Source organism: Balaenoptera borealis, assembly GCF_965194805.1.
Source record: "Balaenoptera borealis genome assembly, chromosome: 1".
NCBI classification, from domain to species: domain Eukaryota; kingdom Metazoa; phylum Chordata; class Mammalia; order Artiodactyla; family Balaenopteridae; genus Balaenoptera; species Balaenoptera borealis.
This window is the reverse complement of record NC_138860.1, coordinates 165,168,686-165,189,973: the sequence shown is the minus strand read 5'-3', so window position 1 is coordinate 165,189,973 and position 21,288 is coordinate 165,168,686. Positions and strand designations below refer to the sequence as shown.

General features: G+C 49.7%; 1 protein-coding gene across 3 annotated transcripts; it reads right to left on the bottom strand.

Moving 5' to 3' along the window:
• Positions 1-8,241: 8,241 nt before the first annotated feature.
• TRAPPC3 (trafficking protein particle complex subunit 3) lies at positions 8,242-19,004 on the bottom strand. 3 transcript variants are annotated; one of them, XM_082363618.1, is made up of 5 exons: positions 18,801-19,004; positions 11,078-11,175; positions 10,735-10,834; positions 9,473-9,655; positions 8,242-9,006 (listed from the first exon to the last, which is right to left on the bottom strand). In XM_082363618.1, exons 1-5 carry the CDS (start codon positions 18,987-18,989, stop codon positions 8,887-8,889), a joined length of 690 nt encoding a protein of 229 aa, XP_082219744.1. In that variant the 5' UTR covers positions 18,990-19,004; the 3' UTR covers positions 8,242-8,886. The 3 variants fall into 3 exon arrangements, with proteins under 3 accessions (XP_082219744.1, XP_082219745.1, XP_082219746.1); XM_082363619.1 differs by having other exon boundaries at positions 18,646-18,811; XM_082363620.1 differs by lacking the exon at positions 18,801-19,004 and adding an exon at positions 15,182-15,216.
• Positions 19,005-21,288: the final 2,284 nt, after the last annotated feature.

Below are 21,288 nucleotides of genomic sequence, written 5' to 3'. Positions count from 1 at the left end.
CCTCTACTTCACTTTGCTGTACAGTAGAAAGTAACACAACATTGTAAAACAACTATACGTCAATTAAAAAAAAAAAAAAAAAAAAAGAGCCCCCTGACTTCTACGTGGAGGAAGACAGAGGCAGGGACACTGGTGAGAAGGCTGCTGGAATAATCCTGGCTGGTCCAATGAGGCGGACAATGGGCGCTGGAAGGAAGGGTCAAATGTGAGAGGAGTAAAGGAGGTGGGATAGGCAGGATTTGGCTGTGGGGGTGAAGGACCTAGAAAGAGGGAAGTATCGAGGACAGGGCCCAAGTTTCTGATTGGAGGTGGTGGTCCAGAAGGAGGATGGTCAGATGCATTGAGTTGCACACTGCTGTGGGCTTCCACGTATCCAGCAGGGAAGTGAGAGTTCTGAGCTAGAGATTAGGGGCCCATGGTGTACAGATGGTGACTGATGCCATGGGAGTGATGCTCTGGGAAGGAGTGCCCAGGCCAGGACCGAGGACCATTAACATTCAAAGGACCTGTAGAGGAAGAGAGGTCAGCAAAGGAGACCTAGAAGGTGGGGCTGGGAGGTGGGGGGAAACCAAGAGAGCAGTAACTCAGAAAGCAAAGACAGGGTGTTTCTAGAAGTCCAGTGAGGCCCCCAGGGTCAAGATGTCACAGTCCTTTGGGACTGGCAGTTAGGGGCTGGTGGTTGACGTGGAGGGCAGGGGCAGGGGCAGGGGTCAGGCTGCAGAGGCCAAAGGAGCAGCCACAGGGGAGAAAGTGGAGGCAGCAAGGGCAGTAGGGGAGTTTGGAAGGGGGTTTGGGGTGAGGGTGTGAGTGTGTGTGTGTGTGTGTGTGTGTGTGTGTGTGTGTGTGTGTCTGGTCTAAGTGGGAAAGACCCTCCACAGGTCCAGAAAAGGAGCAGGGAGGGCCCACGGCTGTCTGTCTTTGGGTCTGGGCCCACCTCCATGGCCCCCTCACCCTCCTACTGCCTGCCCTCTGAAGGCCTCCCACTTTGCTGTCCCCCTGCCAAGGTACACACCAGCCCTGACACTCCTCGATGGGGCCTCCCATCCTCACCCAGCTCCAGAGTCTGGGCCCACTCCCATCCTAGCCCTCAGATTGGGGGGATTGCAACAGGTCTTTGGGTCTGGCCTCCTGGCCTGAGCCGCTCAGAGGGACAGCAGGGGAGCCAGGCTGGGGCACTGTCCGAGGAAGGGGAGGGGGCCTGGTTGGCGGGGTACCTAAGAGGACACTGGCTGGGGTGGAGAGCTGTGGCCCTCCCCCAGAGCTGGTGTGAAAACCAGGCCCTTGATGGGGATCAGATGGGGGTGAGCGTTCAGGGAGAGGGTGGGAGCTAAGCGGCAGGGAGCGTGGAGTTAGGCTGCCTGGGTTCAAGTCCAAGAGCCACCACTCACCAGCTGCGTGTCTTGAGCAAGTTACCTAACCTCTGGAGCCTCAGTTTCCTCATCTGAAAAACTCTCATAGGCTTGTTGTGAGGATTAAACCCATTAATCCACGTCGAGCTCTTAGCTCTGAGTGTGAGCTGTTCTTGGGGGGGAGCTCAGTGAAGGGGGCGCTGGTGAAGCAAGCAGGCAAGTGAGGGGGTGCACTGTGCCCGGGAAGGGGCTCCCATGGGCTCCACGCACACAGTTGCTGCAACAGATACTCAGTCCCCTACGTGATCCCACCCCTGATTCTCCTGACTCACCCTTTAAACTTTCCTGAGGCCCCCCTGCCTGGTTCTATGTGGCACACATGTCCCCAGCCCCTCTTTTCTCCCCATGCTGAATGCCCTGCAGTTAGGCAGGGCTCCAGCTCCTTCTCCTTTCAACCGGCCCTAGGAGGCCAAGTCTGGCCCTGTCCTGTTGTCCTGTGGCCCCTGGTGTTCACTGGACCCCCAAGGTGAGCCTCAGCTACCCATCCCCCAACAGAGGCTGAGACAGTCTTGCCATGACCCTGCCACAGCTGCCTCCTGTTCTACCAGATCTTTGCACAGCAAACCTCAAGACAGGAAATGAGTGTCTGGGTGCCAGAGGTTGCAGACTTTCCAGCCAAGGCTCACGTTTAGGCTAGGCCAGGCCAGACTCCCAGCCCGGTTCCCCATCCCACCTGCCAGGGCTTCCATCCTTGGTCTGTCCCTGGTAGTGCCTAGATATCAGTGGGTCAGCCCTGCCTGCGGTTGCCTGCTGTGTGGCCTTGGACAAGTTGCTGCCCCTCTCTGGGCTTCATTTTCCTCAGCCACAAGAATCAGAAGCTGCCCAGAGAGGATTCAAGGACTGTTCTAGGCCTGAGCAGGGGTATGAAATGGGGTGGCTGGTTAAACTGAACCAGACGAGGCATGTAACCTGCTTAGCACAGCCCCTGGCAGAGCCGATGCTGGCACCCACCTGGTGGTTCAGAGCACAGGCTGAGGAGTCAAGTAGACCTGGGTTTGGATCTGCAGTTCTGTCACCTGACTGTGGGCAAGTGACCTCATTTCTCCAAACCTCAAATTCCTCCTCTTTAAAAGGGGGATAATGATAGTCCCTAATGGCAACAGCTAACCCTTGCAGGGCTCTTACTCCATGCCAGGCACTATTGTGAGCACTTCTCATGGATTAGTTCATTTAATCCTCACACCAACCCTTTGCGATTGGTATAAGAATTGTCCCCACTTTGTAGATGGGAAAACTGAGGCACAGATGGGTTAACTGACTCACCCATGGTCACATAGCTAGGAAGTGGATGAGCTGGGGGTTGACTCCAAGCAAGCTGGCTCCCCAGTCTTCCCCTTTCCCACCATGCTATAGGGCCTCTTAGAAACAGCGAATATAAAGGGTTTAATACAATCCTGGCACAGAGTAATGACTCAGTAAATGTTAGCAGTTGTTATTACTGTTACCATGATTCTCCCATTCCTTCTAAATTTCTCTCTTGATCTGTCAATGAGAAAACTCTGGGCTCCAACCACCCTAGGTTGGAGCCTGGGGAGGGCCTGGCTGGAACCTTCCTCTTGCCACCCCTTCCATCTGTCTGGCAAGATGATGGGAGAGAGGGATGTTTGCACAGATGTGTGCCTGGGGTGTGCAAATAGTCTGGGGAGGGGGCGTGGTGTTGGTAAATTGCTGCTCCACCAGGGCCTTGGTGATTCTGCACACCCCCATGCCCACCCCTGACTTTCCGTATCTGCTTGGGGACTACAGACTCTTGGTTCTACAATTCCTGGAAAGTCCTTCCCTCTGTCTAGCCCTCCTTCTTTCTTTTCAGTTGCCAGAGGCCTCTCTTACAGAACTAAGGAAATGAAGACTCCTCCCGCAGGCCCCACCGTTCTCCTCACTTCTACCCCAGGGGATCTCTCAGCCCCATCCTCAAAAATCCCAGTAATGCTGTGGAAATTAAAGTTACCTTAAATATTCTAATCTTATAACAATTTTGCTTCAATCAATGTCTAAATGTGACCACATGTGCCCAGACCACCCAGTGGCCTGCTTGGTGGTTTGGTCGGTGGCGTGGGGTGGGGTGGTGAGCTCCTAGAGGGATGGAGGGCAGAGGACTGTTTTCGGGCCTGGCCTGGCTCAGGAGGGGCTCCTTGGGGGAAAGGTCTGCAGGTCACTGAGTCCCTCCCTGGCCTGTCTGGCAAGGGACACTGAGCAATCCTTCCCCTTCCTCACCTTCCCTCAGACAGCCTGGGAAGCACGGCAGGCCTGGGTGGAGCCTCCTTATACTCCCTCCTGAACAGCTGGGCTGGGGGAGGGCTGGGGGCTGGTGATGCTCAAAGGCAAGGGGAGGCCGGGGCTGTCTTCATGGGCCTGTAGCTCGGAAGGGCTTGGTTTTATGCTCTTGTGGGTCACCTTTTTTTTTTTTTTTTTTAATTTTATTTATTTATTTATTTATTTATTTATTTATTTATTTATGGCTGTGTTGGGTCTTCGTTTCTGTGCGAGGGCTTTCTCTAGTTGTGGCAAGCGGGAGCCACTCTTCATCGCGGTGCGCGGGCCTTCTCACTATTGCGGCCTCTCTTGTTGCGGAGCACAGGCTCCAGACGCGCAGGCTCAGCAATTGTGGCTCACGGGCCTAGTCGCTCCGCGGCATGTGGGATCCTCCCAGACCAGGGCTCGAACCCGTGTCCCCTGCATTGGCAGGCAGACTCTCAACCACTGCGCCACCAGGGAAGCCCTCGGGGGTCATCTTGAAATTCATAATAATTTTTGAATCAGGGGCTCTGCATTTTCATTTTGCACTGAGCCCGATAAAATATGTAGCTGGGGGAATTTCCTGGTGGCGCAGTGGGTAAGACTCCACGCTCCCAATGCAGGGGGCCTGGGTTCGATCCCTGGTCAGGGAACTAGATCCCACGTGCATGCCATAACTAAGAGTTCGTATGCCACAACTAAGGAGCCCTGGAGCCGCAACTAAGAAGCCCTGGAGCCACAACTAAGGAGACCGCCTTTCGCAACTAAGATCTGGTGCAACCAAATAAATAAATAAATACATATTAAAAAAAATATATGTAGCTGGTCCCGGTGGAAGCCCCCACACTGCCCACTCAACCCTCTCCCTATGGGCCCTCCTCACTCCATTCTTACACTCAGCCAACAGTGAATAAAAATTTACTGAGCACCTGCTTTATGCTGAAAGTAGTGCTAGACGCTTGGGGATACAGCAATGAACAATAGAGGCACGACCCTGATTTCGCAAAATTTCCATATGCACACACTCAGACACTGACATATCCACGCACAGCAATTTTGCAAGACAATTCCCCTAATATGTTCATCATAACTGCCAGTTAGGGAACACTCGGCCTATGCCAGGAAATATACATACTTCATTTTGTTTTATCCTCAAAACAGTCAGCAAAGTAGGCATTATTATCCCCATTTTCCAGATGAAAAAACTGAGGCTCAGAGTTCAAATTCTTTGTCCAGAGTCACGTAACTAATAAGTTATGTGCAGAGCTGGGACTTACCCTTGACTCTTATTTTCAACCTCTCCTCTCCTCCCCACCACCACACATGGCTTCAGCTGCTTCCCCATGGATAGAAGCTCCCAGCATCTCCATGTCCCCAGCCCCCAGCTCAGGGCTACATTTCCATTAACTGAAAGAATTCACATACAGACACACTCCCCAAGGAATACAAGGAAACAGTCACCCACTGAAATACACACACATACATATGCAACACAGAATGTACTGGATAAGAGCTTGGTGTCCATTACTGGACTATTTTGGTTCAAGTCCTAAGTCTATTGATACTATGTATTAGCTGTGTATCTCAGTTTTCTTATCTGCGAAATAGGAATAGTGATTGATAGGGTTGTTGTGAGTGCTAAATGAGAAATCCAGGTGAAGTGCTTAGACTCGCACTGGCACATAGTCACTCTGCAATAAATATTAGCTGTTGCTATGAATAACATTTGTCTGCACTCACTCACACATGCTGTCATGCTCATCACACCGTCTTCCCAGCCCTCCTCTAGCCTGGCTCGGTCCTAGATGCCCTCATGGCTGACAGTCCAGGCCCCCAGAGCCCAGAGGGTGGGGGGGTGAGGGAGTTGCCCCTCACCAGCTCTGGGTCCACCAGAGAATGCTTCCTGGAGGAGGCCTCTAGCCAAGCAGGTTAGGTGAGCCAGACTGAGTTAGGAGGGTGCTGCCCTGTGCCTCAGCTCCCTCCATTATTCCTTACAACACCCAAGCCCTCAACTCTACTGCAGCGCCCTCCCCCCACCCCCTTCCCCACAGTAGAAACTTTCCTCTCCTGCCGCCAGAAGCGTAAATTGCCCCCAGGAATGCGCCGCATCCCACAGCTCTCCTGGCAGTGGCCAGCGGCTGTCCTGGGGTCAGGCCTGGCCCTACATCAAAGGCTGGGGATTGGTTAACAGCGAGGCTCCTCGCCTGCCGCCACCCTCCCCTCCCCTCCCACCGGCCCTCTGGCTTCCAGGGAACAGCACATGGTAGCATTTAAGCTCCAGGAGGGAGAACGGGAGGATGCTTTTCCTGCACCCACCACCCCCAGCCATTCACAATGAACAGCTTGTTAGGAGACTGTTTTAACTTTACTTAGCGCAATTTCTGCTCCCGGGCCTCTCTTGCCACCTCCTTCTCAGACCTGGATGCCCAGTACAAACGTAGGGGCAGCCAATCCACCAGAGAAAGGTGTAACCTGAATATGGAAATGTCACTGGTGCGAGTCCGGGGCAGGAACAGGACTCTCTTACATCAGGGGAACAGGGCTGGTGCTCTGGTCTCGACTCAGGAAGTAAGGGGGGGTTGGTTAGGTGAGGGCTCAGAGCTAGCTCATCCAACTCAGGAGGCCAGCATGAGAGTTTGGGGTGTGAATGGAAGCCAGTGACTTCTTAGCCAACGTGTTCTTTCCAGCGCCCTGGGTTCAATAGGCAGGCCCTTAGCCAGGCAGCCATGTGAGCTTTGTTCTCTGGTCCCATGGTTGTGACTAAAGAAAAGGGGCACTTTCAGGCTCTGACCAGCCTCTGAGATTTACTCCATCAGGTGCATCTTCTGGCAAATTCTGAAAACCAGGGATCCAATAGTAACTCTCTGGGACAGTACAGTGGTGGTCTGGAGACCCCTGGTGGCCAAAGGCTGCAGAGCAAGGCCTTTCCTTAGAGCTCTGCCCAGGCAGCGCCAAGTCCAAAGGCCACCAGCATGGACTACTCCAGCCACCCAGGCTCTTTGGGAACCCCCCCGCACCCCCGGTTAGTCAGGCCCTCCCATACAGCCAGGCAAACCTGCCCCATCCTGCTGGCTGTGCCAGTACATCATGAATGGGGAATGGCCTAGCCTGGGGGTTGCGGGGTGTGGTGTCCCAGCCTCAGTCATAGTAAAGCAAAGGGATATGTAATCTACAGTTAATTAACTTCAGGGGTGGGGGACCAGCTGTTGGGTAGCTGGGCCTTGTATGTTTGGCTCATCTGGGGAGAGGATGAGGTGATGTTCCCAACAGCTCACAGCCCTCAGCCCTTTCCCTTCCCTTAGCCCCTGGGTGCACATCACACAATTGTGGGGTTGTAACCGCGAGAACTCACCAAGGGGGCTTTGTTTCCACAGCTTGCCGACCCTGTAATGTTGCCCAAGTTAAATTCTGGGAAAGGAAATATCCAAAACCTCACGCCATACAAACAGCTGCTGGGAAGTTGGTTGTGGTCTGGGAGGAGAGGAAGGGCAAGGGCCCCCCCTGGAGAAAGAAAGGGTGGTGCAGCTCACTTTTCTTGGCAGGGTCCAGACACCACTCAACATTTTCCACATCTGGGGCCCAGCCTTCGTTCCCTTAATCTCTCCTTCATTCACTCAAACTCTGGTGTGACTGGACCCAGCATTGATGGGCGCTGAGTATACAGTTGACCAAAATGGGATGCCTGCCCTGGGGCCCCCAATTGTACCTGGAGGGGGAGGTAAAGAGGCTCAGAGAAGGATGGGATCCCTATACTCGGGGACACAAAAGTGATCTTTCCTCTCCTCAGCGGCTTAACCCAGCTGGAGGAGGTAGGCCGTGTGCTCTGGCGCCCCAGGACCCTTGTCCTAACCTTTATGACCAAGACACACTTCAAGCACAATACTCCCCTCATCTCAGGCCTGCCTACTAACCTCGGGGAAGGCCTGGGGCTCTGTTTCACCCCAACAGCCTGAGACCTCAAGGCCCTAGGCCATCTCCAAGAACAGTGCTACCAAATATGGCCTGACGACCTCTGATCGCTCCCTTTAAAAGCTATCCTAAGCTCTGTGACACTGAGAGGGAGCCGCAGGCCTGCTCCCCCACCCTCCCACAGTGCGAACCAGGCATCACGGTTAAGAACGCGGGCTTTGGAGTTTGGCTGGGGCTTTGAACCCCAGCTTTTCCACTTACTAGCTGTATGACCTTGGGCAACTTGGGCCCTCCTCCTAAAAATTGAATTGTGAATTAGATGATACATACAAAGTGCTCGGTACAGTGATGACACACGGTAAGCACTCAATAAATGGCACCCCAATACCAAGGTTTACATGGTCTTTCTAGCCAAATCCTCCAACTTGGTGGCCAAGGGCCCAGGATAGTCCATTTTAGGCATGTCTAGGGTAATGGTCTGCTTCTAGTTTTTGCTACAGACAGTAGACTCAAAAATGACTCTGAAGGGGCCTCATTTGCTCCCAGGTTTCCCAGACTCTCTGGTCCGTGGGAAGAAGCCATTCCTAGACCAGATGAAATCAAGGTAGGGCACAGGAACTTTTAGCAGGTCTCCTCACCCCACTGTAACAAAATTCCCAAGGCTGAGCAGAGAGAAAACATGACATGATTGGGATTTCACTCAAGAATGTGTCTTTATTGAAGAACTTGTAAGAAAAAAAGATGGACCCTCTATAAAAAGAGGAGATGTTGCCTCCAAACAGCAGGGAGGAAACAGAGACCTGGGTGGCTTCCCAGAAGTCAATGTTTCTGGCATGACTGGTTCCCCTTTCCTGGCAAGCACTACAGTGTGTCACACTACAGCTAGCAAATCCAACCCACCACTCCCAGCTTCTCCTCCCCTGTCCCAATGAATCCTGGATTCCCTACGGCCATTCATCAATGACTTTCTGAAGACCCAGGGACAAATGTGCTAGGCTTGCCTCTTAATGGGGTCAAAGTGTGTTCTACTTTGGAAAATTCAAACAGGAATGTAGAATGGTTTGAGCTCTTTCTAGTCCCACCAAGGATGACTACATCCAGCCCCTTTGAAGGGAAAGGGAGCAAAGAATTTCCCTCCTGAATGTGCACACTTGTAGGGTAAATGGACTATATCACAGTCCGCTCTTTATTAACATGGAGAAGGGAAACAAGGTTAGAAGAATATATAACATCCGTGTTAAACAGTCACTGAATTCTAGAGGGCAGAGGGAGCATTGAGGCTTTCTGACTCCAACAAGTGCTCCTGCTGGTTACCCTGAAGTCCTGGGGATGGTCATTCCTCTCCAGCTGGGAGGTTGTCCTCAATCCGCCTGATGAACCTCATCCGGATTTCTGTCACACCGTCTCCTTTCAGGGTGTCCTGGACAAATTTGGCCTCCACAGCCATCTGGACCTGGGGGACAGTGCGAAAATGAAGGGGCGGCTGCCTAGCCACAGCCTCTGGGAAACCACCAGGGATGGAGCTATAACTGTCTCATCCACAGTAGCCTAAACAAGGGGGCTGGTTTCCACATGGACAAGATTGCCAGTTTCTGTGCAGAAGGCAGTGGCCCCCACCCAATAAGGGAGACTTAGCAAAGAACACTCACAAATCAAACTGTCACCAAATAAGCCAATCTGGGAACAGATGTTCCCGGGCTCTGAGGGCTGAGCGCACCACCTCCCAGCCTAGCAGGGAGCATCAACACCACGTGGAGATTTCCAACTTGGATCCTACACTTGGCAGCTTCACCGCCTCAGGCAGCGAAGCACTGGGGTGAGCTAAAAGCCTTTATTTCACTCTCCCATTCATTCGTTCAAACATTTATTAAGACCCTACTACATTTCAGGTGTCTCAGAAGGTAAAGAGCTGCACTCACCATCTCCAAGGCTCCTCGCAACACCCCACACAAGAGATTGGAATAAATAAGGGATGAGTGGTTATCAGGAAGTTCCACAAAGTCCACCAAGGGATTATTTTCCAAAATGAGGGAGAATTCGTCACCAGCTGGGCTCCAATTGGTGATGCTTGGAGTGATGCCCAAGTACATCTTGAACGCCACCTGTCAAAAAACACACAATGGCACTATGAGGAAGAGCAGTAGGGGCTGTACAACAGGGAAGGTGATGTGATGGGACCACCAAGGGGAACTAAATGGTTCAGGAAAAAAACTGTGGCCTCTGCAAGACATTGAAGCTTCAGGTATTCAAGGCAAAAAAGGAAAAGCAACTGTGCACAATTCCACACCCTTCTCCTTCAAGGCATCATACAATTAGGTGACAACTTGCTGACTACCTGCACTTCTTAGTGGAAAGGAGCACTGATCTTCTGACAGGGGTGGCTGCCCTGAACCAGCATCTAACCACAGAGAGGTCCCAACACACTTTCCTGTCCTCTCTCTCTGCTATCTGAACCCTTATTCTAACACCACAAAGCTATAGGTGTTATATCATTTATCATTAACCCTATAATATATAACACTAATATTAGTAATAGCAAACATTTTCTATATACACTCTACAATAAGGGCATTCATTTTACCTGAATGCTCATGTTCATTTTTTCATTTACTCCTTACAGAAACCCTATGAGGTAGCTCTTATTTTCTTCATTTTAAAGATGAGGTAACTGGTAATTAAAGAAGTTAAAAATAACTTACCTAAGAACTACTAAATATTGGAGCCAGAATTTGAAGCCAGGTTTGTCTGTATTCTTTTTTCCCTAAGATTTTTTTTTTTTTGGATGTGGACCATACTTCCCCGGCAGTCCAGTGGTTAAGACTTCGCCTTCCAATGAAGGGGGCGCAGGTTCGATCCCTGGTCGGGGAGCTAAGATCCTATATGCCTCATGGCCAGGTCTGTCTATATTCTTAACCCCCGTGCTACTCTGCTACATCTGCACAGTTGAAGAGATCTGGCTTTGATTTTAGTGGGTCTTTAATCCACAGGGATGATCCCAACCAACCATTCTTCCCTTTTTCATAATCTGTGCTATTCCTAAACCACCAGGAAGGCTTCTTTGGTCCAAACAGCTGCCTAGCTATTCTTCTGGAATAATAAGGGCCTTTCTAAGGGAGCGAGTGGTAAGCAGTGCCTTCCAATGACAATCCTTCGGTATGGCCAGGTGGCCCAGGATAATGACCTTGGCAATGACATCTGCAGTTTCCCGAAAGTCATGGCACCTCCCGACATTTGACCGTGCCAAGAAATCTTCAATCAGTCGGACTCCAATGTTATAGCCCCTGGGAAAGAAATGAGAGAACAGACTATATTATGCGGTCTGAATGTCTTATGTCTGAACATAAGGCTGTTGGTGGTAAAGGGAAAACGAGGACAATCCCAAAACATCCCAATAAATAAGCAGTGGAAACTGTACCCAAATGTTGGTAATGAGAGTGAACCCTGTTCTGGGCTCTAAGGAACGACGTAGATTCGGTGTGCTCAGGAGTCCCATTACTGTCTCTCCCACAGAGGAGCTCACTCACATTTTGTCCAGCTGTTTATTCACATCTTCATCATTTTCATAGTCCTTGCACAGCTGGGTGACTAGAGCCCCATAGGTCAGAGTGAAGAGCTCAGAGCTCTAAAAGAGATTCAAAAGGCAGTCAGGACCAAGCCACACAAAAGAGAAAGTTTGGTGAGAGTCTGGATCGGCCTCAATGCAACTGTCAGAATTCAAAGGAAGGTTACTGTGTCTGGTGGGAAAGACCATCACCCACTGTGGAGTAGCCAAAGAATTTAGCTCCCTAGGGTCAATGTGTCAGGGCTGAAACTAGACCCACTACAAAACGGGCTGTGAAAGGTACCTCATGCACTGAGCAGTCACCCTTCCAACACACCAAGGTGGACTTCTGCTGACCCAGGATCCCACCACAGCTGCCAAGCCTAACTGCACTCCCAAGGCCCCATCCAGGAGCAGCAGAGGTCCCAGGGGGAAGGAAGGAAGTACCAGATGAAGTCCACTGCACTAATGATAACCCTCTAAGTCACCAACATGGGAAAAAATAATGTTTCTCTCGACACATAGCTAAAGTGTTTGCGGGAAAGGGATAACTCTGAAAGGAACACAATCTTTTGTGTACCTGGAACACAATACTGACCTGGACTGGTTTCTATTACAACCACAGTTAAAAGCACAGAAACTCTCAGATAAAGAATCCTGTCACCTACTTACCAAAAAGCAGAGAGATGTGGAAGGTGAAAGGAACAGCAAATATCAAGACTACAGAATAAAAGCAGCAGGTTGGGGGAAAGGTATTATCGGAGTTAAAGTGAGAAACGTGTTAGCAGCACATTTGGATCAATGTACTCATACAGAAACACGGCTGAAAAATCAAGATTGCTACCCAACCAGCCCTTTCTGAATGGAGGCTTGTCAGACTCGGAGCAGAGCACCTTTCTGTCTGCAAGTCTTCTGGGGAAGAAAGTACAACTAACATTAAGGCCCAGGCTCCCACGACCCAATGCTCCTCACCTCATCCCCACGGCCTGGTGATGAGGTCACTGCAAGAATAATAACGTGAGGGGCTTCCTTGGTGGCACAGTGGTTAAGAATCCGCCTGCCAATGCAGGGGACACAGGTTCAAGCCTGGTCTGGGGAAGATCCCACATGCCACGGAGCAACTAAGGCCGTGCACCATAACTACTGAGCCTGTGCTCTAGAGCCTGCAAGCCACAATTACTGAACCCACGTGCCACAACTACTAAAGCCCGTGCACCTAGAGCCGGTGCTCCACAACAAGAGAAGCCACCGCAATGAGAAGCCCACGCGCCACAATGAAGAGTAGCCCCCGCTCGCTGCAACTAGAGAAAGCCCGCGTGCAGCAATGAAGACCCAACGCAGCCAAAAATAAATAATAAATAAAACAAATAAAATTTTTAAAAAAAGAATAATAATGTGAATGCCTTTTGCTTACATACTACATTCTATTTTTCATTATCTCATTTTTTACCCCACAATAACTCTGTAAAGCAGAAAGGGCAGAAACTAATCTCATTTTAGAGATGAGGAAACTGAGCCTCAGAATGGTTCAGTAATTTGTCCAAGGACAGATAATTATTATTTTTATTTTAAAAATATTTATTTATTTATTATTAATTTTGGCTGCGTCACGTGGGATGTTTCATTGCGGCGGACAGGCTTCCCTCTACTTGTGGCGCTCAGGCTCAGTAGTTGCGGCATGTGGGCTTAGCTATCCCACAGCATGTAGGATCTTAGTTCCCCAACCAGGGATTGAACTCATGTCCCCTGCATTGGAAGGCGGATTCTTAACCACTGGACCACCAGGGAAGTCCCCAAGGGACAGCTAACTATTGACAAAAGTAATTTGGGGGGACGAAAACCAGGAGCTTCTAAGCTGATGTTCATTCTGTCCACTGTTCCCCGCAACTGCAATATTAATAAATCTCCCCTAAAAAACAAACAAATAAAAGGTAGTTGTACCAGGGAGTCAAAGAGAATCAGTTTCAGGATAAGTAAGCTCTTTGAATTCAACTAAAACAGATCAGGGTGTCTCCAAGAGACCATATACCAAATATGGCAATTAAAGGGAAGCTACTGAGGAGGAGAATAATTTTTAGTAAAGTTAAGGGTTTGGCACTAGAATGGCTTAGGCATGAATGGATGGAGACAATCCAGCAGTAACCAGTCCATAGAGTTGGCACCACGGCATTAAATCAGGAGAGTTTTCCTTCCATTATTAATGAGTCCTTGGATGGAGACTCCAAGAGCCTCAGCCCACCATGATGCCAAGTAGCATACCATGATGTTACCAAGCCCTTTATACATGCAGCAGCCCCCAGTTTACCAGTAAGAAAAAGCAAGGTCCTAAATATATCTGTTGGTGGTCACAGAATCAATACGCCTGGGATCTGGGAATAGGGTCCCTGATGCAGGTTCTCCACACCCTCTCTTAATTTGTATGTCTATCTCCATCTTCAGTTATGAACCAAGCCTACTTGGAATAGTGCATGACATAAATATACAACTTAAAGGTCTTCAGACTTTAAAAATAGGAATGAGCTGTTGTATAGAAAAAACCATTCATTCAAAGTTTACTCTGTACCAGGAACTACCTAACAGGAAGGAAAGAGGTAATAAACTGAATAAATAAAATAAATGGTCTGCCAGATGGTGAAAAGTGCTATGGAGGAAAATAAGCACAAAAGGAGATTAGGGAGTATTTATGTTTACCTATATGTGTGTGGGGGGGGGGTTCAGTTTTAGATAGGGTAGTCAGAGAAGGCCTCATTAAGATGGTATTTGTGCAAAGACCTGAAGGTAGTAAGGGTATCTGGGTGAAAAAATTTGAGGCAGTAAGTGTAAGGCCCTGAGGTGGGAGTATGTCTGACATGCATGAGAAACAGCTAGGAGACCAGTGTGATTAGACAGGAGTAAACACAAGAGAGAACAGAAGAGGAAGTCAGAAAAGTAACAAGAGGTTGCAGAGTCTGAAGACCCTTATAACTTAAGGTTCCATGGGACCTTAAAGGTCAGCCAATTCAACCAGTCCCATTTCTTCACTGAACATAAGCACATTCTTCCAACAGAAACATGAATCTCTTCTGCAAAACTTCTACTTTCAGGCTGCTTTAATTATGTTTAATAATAATGATCACTAACATTTATAAAACTTTCACAGTGTCTTCACAGATACTTACTGAGCTTTATAACAACCATGAGAGGTTAGCAAAACAAACATTATTTATCCCCATTTTACAGGAGATAGGTTAAGTAACTGAGACTCAGTCTTCTTAGAGTTGAGCACTGTCCTGTAAGTTATTATGTCCAAAAAAAAAAAGGGATGTCATCCTAAGCCACTGCTTAATCTCCCTGAACATCAGCTTTTCCCATCTGTACAATGGTGATAATATTATCTGCCCTTCAGGGTTATCAATGAGATAATATGTGTAGAGTACCTGTTGCACAGTACCTACTCAAGAAATAGATATTGTGGGACTTCCCTGACTTTCGTGGAGTGGTTAAGACTCCGCGCTTCCACGGAAGGGGGCACGGGTTCGATCCCACATACTGCTCACCAAAAAAAAAAAAGTAGATATTGTTATTTTTGTTCTTAAACTGGTTCTCTGTGGTGTGGTGCCAGAAAGCACCCTGAACTAGGTTCAAAGAGGGAGATTCTGAATCGCTATAAAGAACTTTAAAACAATTAGTAAGGCATATAGAAGGATGCTCGGTTTATAGTCAGAAGACCTGGTTCTGAGTATGGACTTGTCACTAGTTGTGAGACTTTACCTAAGTCACTTCACTTTGCTAAACTTCAATCTTCTCCAACAAAAACAGTAACAGTGAAATATGTCATGCCAATCACAGGGTTGGTAGGAGGGTCTAATGAGATCCTGGACTTAAAGATGCTTTGCAGACCAAGAAACCACAAGAGTGGTTTCATACTGGCAAAGCCAAGTACTTCAGGCACAACCTGAGCAGAGTAAGCCAAGTCCTACACTCAGGTAAGCTACTGCACAGTTTTCAGGAGGCTTGCAGTCAGTGCCCCAAACAAAACATCAAAACTCCTTAAGGGGCTGATCTTTTGAGCTAATGCTCCAAGATACTTATTAAGAGTCATACTTACTATTTTTGCCAACACAAATAATCCAGTGTGACTGCTCCCCAGCAGCCGGGGAAGGAAGGTCAGTGACAGGACTGAGTCCACCCCTCTTTTGTCACTCTCCAGCCTCCTGTCACGGAGATTCTGAGTGCTGCTACTCAAGTAGTAACTCACCTGAGCTCTGGAGAATAGAGTCACAACACAAAAGAAGGGCAGGCCTAAACACACAAAGGTTAATATCTTTACTAATAAGGATGCTCGTATGGTGACCATTTTGCAGTGTATAGTAATACCGAATCACTATGTTGTGCACATGGAACTAATATAGTGTTGTAGATAAACTATACTTCAATTAAAACAAAAAGCATGGGCTTCCCTGGTGGCACAGTGGTTGAGAATCCGCCTGCCAATGCAGGGGACACGGGTTCGAGCCCTGGTCTGGGAAGATCCCACATGCCGCGGAGCGACTAGGCCCGTGCGCCACAACTATTGAGCCTGTGCTCTAGAGCCCGTGAGCCACAACTACTGAGCCCATGTGCCGCACCTATGGAAGCCCACACGCCTACAGCCCGTGCTCCACAACGAGAGAAGCCACTGCAATGAGAAACCCGCGCACCGCAACGAAGAGTAGCCCCGGCTCTCCGCAACTAGAGAAAGCCCGCGCGCAGCAACGAACACCCAACACAGCCAAAAATAAATAAATAAAAATAAAATAAAATAAAATAAAATAAACAAAAAAAACAAAAAGGATGCTGGGAATTCCCTGGCGGTCCAGTGGTTAGGACTCTGTGCTTTCATTGCAGGGGGCACAGGTTCAGTCCCTGGTTGGAGAACTAGGATCCCACAAGCACGGCAGAAAAAAGAAAAAGCTTGCTAGCTGACATTTACTGAGTGTCAACTGTGTTCTTAGGTGCACTATCACACTGGTAGCTTTACACGCGATACCTCAGTTAATCCTCAGAACAACCCTATTATATAGATACTATTATTACCTTTTTAGTGGGAGTTTCCTAGTGGCCTAACAGTTGGGATTCCAGGCTTTCACTGCCATGGCCCGGGTTCAATCCCTGGTCGGGGAACTGAAATCCCGCAAGCTGCTTGGTGTGGCCGAAAATAAATAAAGATGGTGAAACTGATGCTCAGAACAATGAAGACACTTGGCCTAGGTCACACAAGTAAGCAGTGAAGCCAGGACTCAATCCCAGACAGTACCATACTTCTGTGTTGTGTATTTTTCCACCTCTCTCATAGAGTATGTGCTTCTCAAGGTTAGGGACTAGGGCTTCATCTCTGCATTTCCCACAATGCTTTGCACAGAGCTGGGACTCAGGAAAAGTTTGCTAGACAAATAGGCTGTTTCTATTTGCACAGACAAAAAGCAGAGATCTAATTACTTGGGCATATTAACCATTTAAGTTTTGGAAGGCTTAAGTGGGAACACAGTAATTAGCAGAAGGTTGGGATGACTGGGAAGTGGGCTGCTAGAGGGGGAGACTCCAAAGGCAGAGAGGAAAGAAAGGGAGCATGTCAGAACCAGGTGGCTACACAGAGGATCATGTGACAAGCCTCGAGTGGGTACCAATAGGAATTGAATGACAGGATGCACCAAACCTTCATGTCATTCATTCAATATAGATTGCCTAGTGCCAAGTATCATTCTAGGTGCTGGGAATGGAGCAGTGAACAAACCAACCCCTGCCCTCATGGAGTTTACATTCTCATGGGGGAGACTGAAAATAAACAAGTAAGTATAGAATTTATAATGAAATATTTTAAATGAAATAGACAGTGCTTGAAGAGAAAAAGAGTAGAGTAAGAGGACAGAGAACTAGTCAGGTGGTCAGGGAAGCCCTCTTTGAGAAGATGGTATCTGAGTAACTGAATGAGGTGAGGAGTAGCTAGCTACTCTCTGGGGAAAGAAGTTCCAAGCAGAGACTACAGCAGTAGCAAAAGCTTTGAGGCCGGAATGCACTGCTGCCCTCCCTAATTCCCTCACTTCACCAAAACTGAGTGAATACTGAGGGCTGCCGGGGTGGGGGTGGGGTGGAGACTGAAGGTTCCTGCTAAAATGGTATTAAAAGTTTCAATATTGGTTTCAGGTTTTTAAAAAAAAGTGCAAAAAAGAGCTAGATATGAAAACTAAACAGGAAGACTTCTCATATCCATTCATATCATAGGAGGTAATCCTAGGGAGATATTAATCCTAATACTTAATCCTAGGGAGGTATTACTGTCCCCATTTCATAGATAAGGAAATTGAGGACCAATGAGAATTCCAACCGATATCCATGCTTTTTCCCCTACATGACATTGTTGCCTAGCAAAATATTCTCTCCTTCTTCTTTTTAACTCAGTATTTCCTCCAAAACAGGAATTCACAGAGTATCTTCACAGGCCCACAAATCCTCCCCAAATGTAAGTAAATGTCTCTGTATATGTTTGTCTATTTACTATTTCTGCAGAGAAGATCCACAGCTCTCATCAACTTTTCAAAAGGGATCTGAGAGAGAAAAAGTACAGTACTACTCTGGAGTAATAGGGCCTCCTGCTGCCCATTTTTGGTGGCTGTTCCTTGTATAAGATGCAAAGGTGTGAGGGGAGTTTAGTCATCCCCTCTAGAGCTGAGTGTCAACAAAAGGCCCATGGTCTGCCCTGCATGCAACCTTCAATAACTCAGTCTGTAAACTGGAAAACAAAGACAAATGGGCAATTCTGGAGGAAATAAGAATATGCCAAAGAAAAGGAACACCTGTCAAGAAGTCCCCTCAGTTTGGATAAAAACATCATCCACGTTACTTTCCAGGCCCAGTCCCCATCTGCAGCCAAACTTCATAGGACTAGATGGTGTCCCACTATTCCCAGGACAAGAAGGGAGCCTCCCCGCCATTCGCCAGAGGGAGAGCACTTACTCCCTACTCTGGCCCACCCCTTACACTTGCTTTCTGGCAAAACCAGTATCTGAGTGTGAGAGACATTACGGTCTAGTAGTATGAAGCATTAGCTTTGGGGTCAGAGAGATATGGGTTCAAATCCTAACTCTTCCTAGCTGTAAATCTGGGCCAGTTATGCAACCTCTCTGAGCTTTAAAATGGCGATAACATTATCCACCTGAGAGAGTTATTTTGCGGATTAAATGATAACGGACGTAAAATGCCAGGCCCAGTACCTAACACACAGTAAGAGAGCAACAGTGGGAGTTACTGTTATTGCCGCCGTCGTTGTTGGTCTTGCACTCAACTGCACTCGGGGGAGGGGTCTCCGAGCTACTCCAGGGGCCCTCCAACCTGCCTCAGACCCGGGACCACCCCGGAGCGATTCTCCGCTTTCAACCCACCAAGGAGCCTCCTCCTCCTTCCTTCCGGCGGAACCACCCCCTCCCAGCGCTAGCAGAAGGAGCTTTCCCAGTTGCGACTCACGCCCCGCGCCGGGCCCCTTCCTCAGAACACCTCCATTCCGCCCCGCCCGCCGAGGTCACACGCTCCGGTTACCATTTTCTTGCTCTCGGTGCCACGGTTCGCCTGCCTCGACATGGTGCCGGCCGCCTTGCCCAACCACAACACACACCCACTCGGTGACCCCTTCTAACACCGCTGGACCCAGTTAGCGGCCCCTCAACATTCGGTATTGACCGGCACCGACTCACCGCGCCTGCGCAGCCTGCCGCGGGGCACCACGGGACTCGTGGTCCGGCCGACGAGGGTAATTCCCGCCCAGGAAACGTCGGACTACAACACCCAACAGCCCCACTGGCAGCACCGGCTCTTAATGTAGTAGGACTACAACTCCCAGAGTGCTCCGCGCACAGCAGACTCCTGGAGCCTGGCTCCCCCATGGGCTGCGTTTTGGCCGCTGGGTGGCGTCCGCAGCTTGCCGTAATCCTGTATCATCCACACACTTCCTTTTCCTCCCCACCACCCTAACCCCTCCACCCCCCCACCTCCACTCAGTGATGCTCCGCAAATTCCTCTCTCGCCAAGGATGGTCTTGGAAAGTCCCTCTTTCAAACTAGCTTCTTCCGCTGTTGCTGCAATTCAGAGCCAGAAGCTCCCAGGATGTCCCAGAGAACTGGCCATGGCTCATACACAGATCTGGCTTCTTCTTTACAAAAATATTCAATGATCACCTACTACCTGCCAAGCATTTCGTCAGTGGTTTTCTCTTCAAACTGTCATCTGTCTCCAAACCCCAAACGCAGCCAGCACCTGCATCCTACTATTGTGGCCTCCTGATGAAATATCCAGGGTGATAAAGTTCGGGTCACTTTCTCCCTCTCCCTCCCCTAGAACAAGTACACAGCCTGGTTCCCAGAAAAGAAAGATCACCGGTGTTTGTAGCAGTCAGTCCTGGATTTTAATCCCAGCTTTGCCATTTTAGGCAAATTGCTGGATCTCTCTCAGTTGTTGTGAAGATTGGTGAGACATGTATGCAGGCACTTGGCACAAAGTAAATGTACATTCCCTTTCTTCCAGCCACTCTCTAAAAACACAGCCCAGCAAACAGGCCCCAGAAATACCAGGGGAATGTGCTGGCCGCACCCTCACCCATCACCAAGGGGAAGTCTTACAGTCAGTCCTCGGCTATAGCTCTTTGGTTGCAGCCCCAGCCATCCCTGGCTGGTCAGTTCTGAGAGGGCTTGGCTGGGAGTCCCTGAGCACCCTCTCCTCACTTAGGAGAGCCTGACTCTGCGGCAGCTCCATTCTAGCCCCTAGCCTTCACCATGACAACCAGCTTGCCCAGACGTGAGCCATCCTGGCTATCCTGGCTGGGGGAGTTGGGGGGTGGGCAGCAGGCTGCTCAGCCTGAAAGCCAGCACCCAAGATTCCCCCAGTCCGTCCCTCCCGTGCAGGACCAATCATTATTATACTCTTCTCCCTGTGGCACAGACATTCTGGGGCCTTCCTAGAGGCAGTGACCTTTGACTCTCCCTCCTGTGTCAGTGCCTTGGCTGAGGGTTCTGGGAAGGAACATGAGGGTCGCCTGGGGGTGAGGATGAGGAAGCAGGGGTGGGCTAGCCCTTGGAGGCCAGCAAAGCTAGAGAAAAACCTCCTGCATTCCCAGGAGAAAGGACAGCTGAGGTGAAAGCTGCAGTTGGCTGGCCTGTCTGTTGGTCTGGGCTCCTCCCTGCCGGCTGCCCTTGGCTGCCCACAGAAACCTGAGTCACAGTCACAGCCAGCAGCTCCACCCCACCCAGCCTGCTGTCAGGCAGGGTGCGTCTGGAGAGACTGAAGGCGGAGCCTCTCCCCGCCCATCTTATAACCTCTGAGATTCTTCCTCTCTCTGCCTGTGATTCCTCCTTTTGGAATTCCTCTTTCTCTTTGGGACTCCTCCTTGGAAAGTCACCAGTACTGAATTGAGGGTGGGGGTGGGGTCCACCTCAGGCTAATCTAGAGGGTCTCCTCCTGGCTCCTTAGCGACTTCTTCAAGGGCTCTCATTCCCAACTCCCAATCCCTCTCCATCACCCCTGGGGCCAGGACATTTAAGAACACCAGGCACCCCCTCCCCACCATCATCTCCTTCTCCCAGGAAAAGAATGCAGCAGGGACAGCTTCCCATCCCTAGCAGGGACTCTAGACGCCCCTTCTCAAGAACCCAAAAGGTTGAACCTCTTTAGTCCTGGATCTGAGTTCCTCCCCCTCCAATCCCTCTCTGTTAACTTCCCCTCTGCAAGAGCTGGAGGGAGGGAGGCCTTTTTGCAGCTGGTGTCAACCTTGCCCTTGAGGACATTCCCCACCCCCAACCCCAGGGGGTGGGCCCTGGAGGGTACAGCTCCCCAGCAGAGTGGTCTGGGTTAGAGACCCCTTCTTGCTGCAGCGCCTTGGGTGTAGGGTGGGAGTCAGAATCTGATATCTGTTCTCTCAAGCTGCCCCCACCATGAGGCCCCTCCTACTTCCTACTTGTGTGGGAGTAGAGACAGCCTCCAGGGCCTTGGTCCCAATTCATATCTCTTTGTCAAATCTCCCAGTGATTTCCTTCACCTCTCTGTCAGGTTCATCTTGGACCCTGCCCCACCAAGCCTAGGAGGGTGTAAATGCTCTTGCTGCTGCTCTCCCCTAGGGGGATCAGGAAGAGAACATATATCTGATTCCCATTCAGTGACCTGTCTCCTAGCCCCAACCCAGCCTCATGGTGA

Excerpts from the sequence above, each read along its gene's own strand:
- TRAPPC3 (XM_082363618.1), bottom strand. The coding sequence starts at position 18,989 with ATGGGGGAGCCAGGCTCCAGGAGTCTGCTGTGCGCGGAGCACTCTGGG. Across the intron at positions 10,835-11,077 it reads AATAAACAGCTGGACAAAAT|GGGCTATAACATTGGAGTCC; the intron begins GTGAGTGAGCTC and ends TTTCTTTCCCAG. Across the intron at positions 9,656-10,734 it reads CTGCAGATGTCATTGCCAAG|GTGGCGTTCAAGATGTACTT; the intron begins GTCATTATCCTG and ends GTTTTTTGACAG.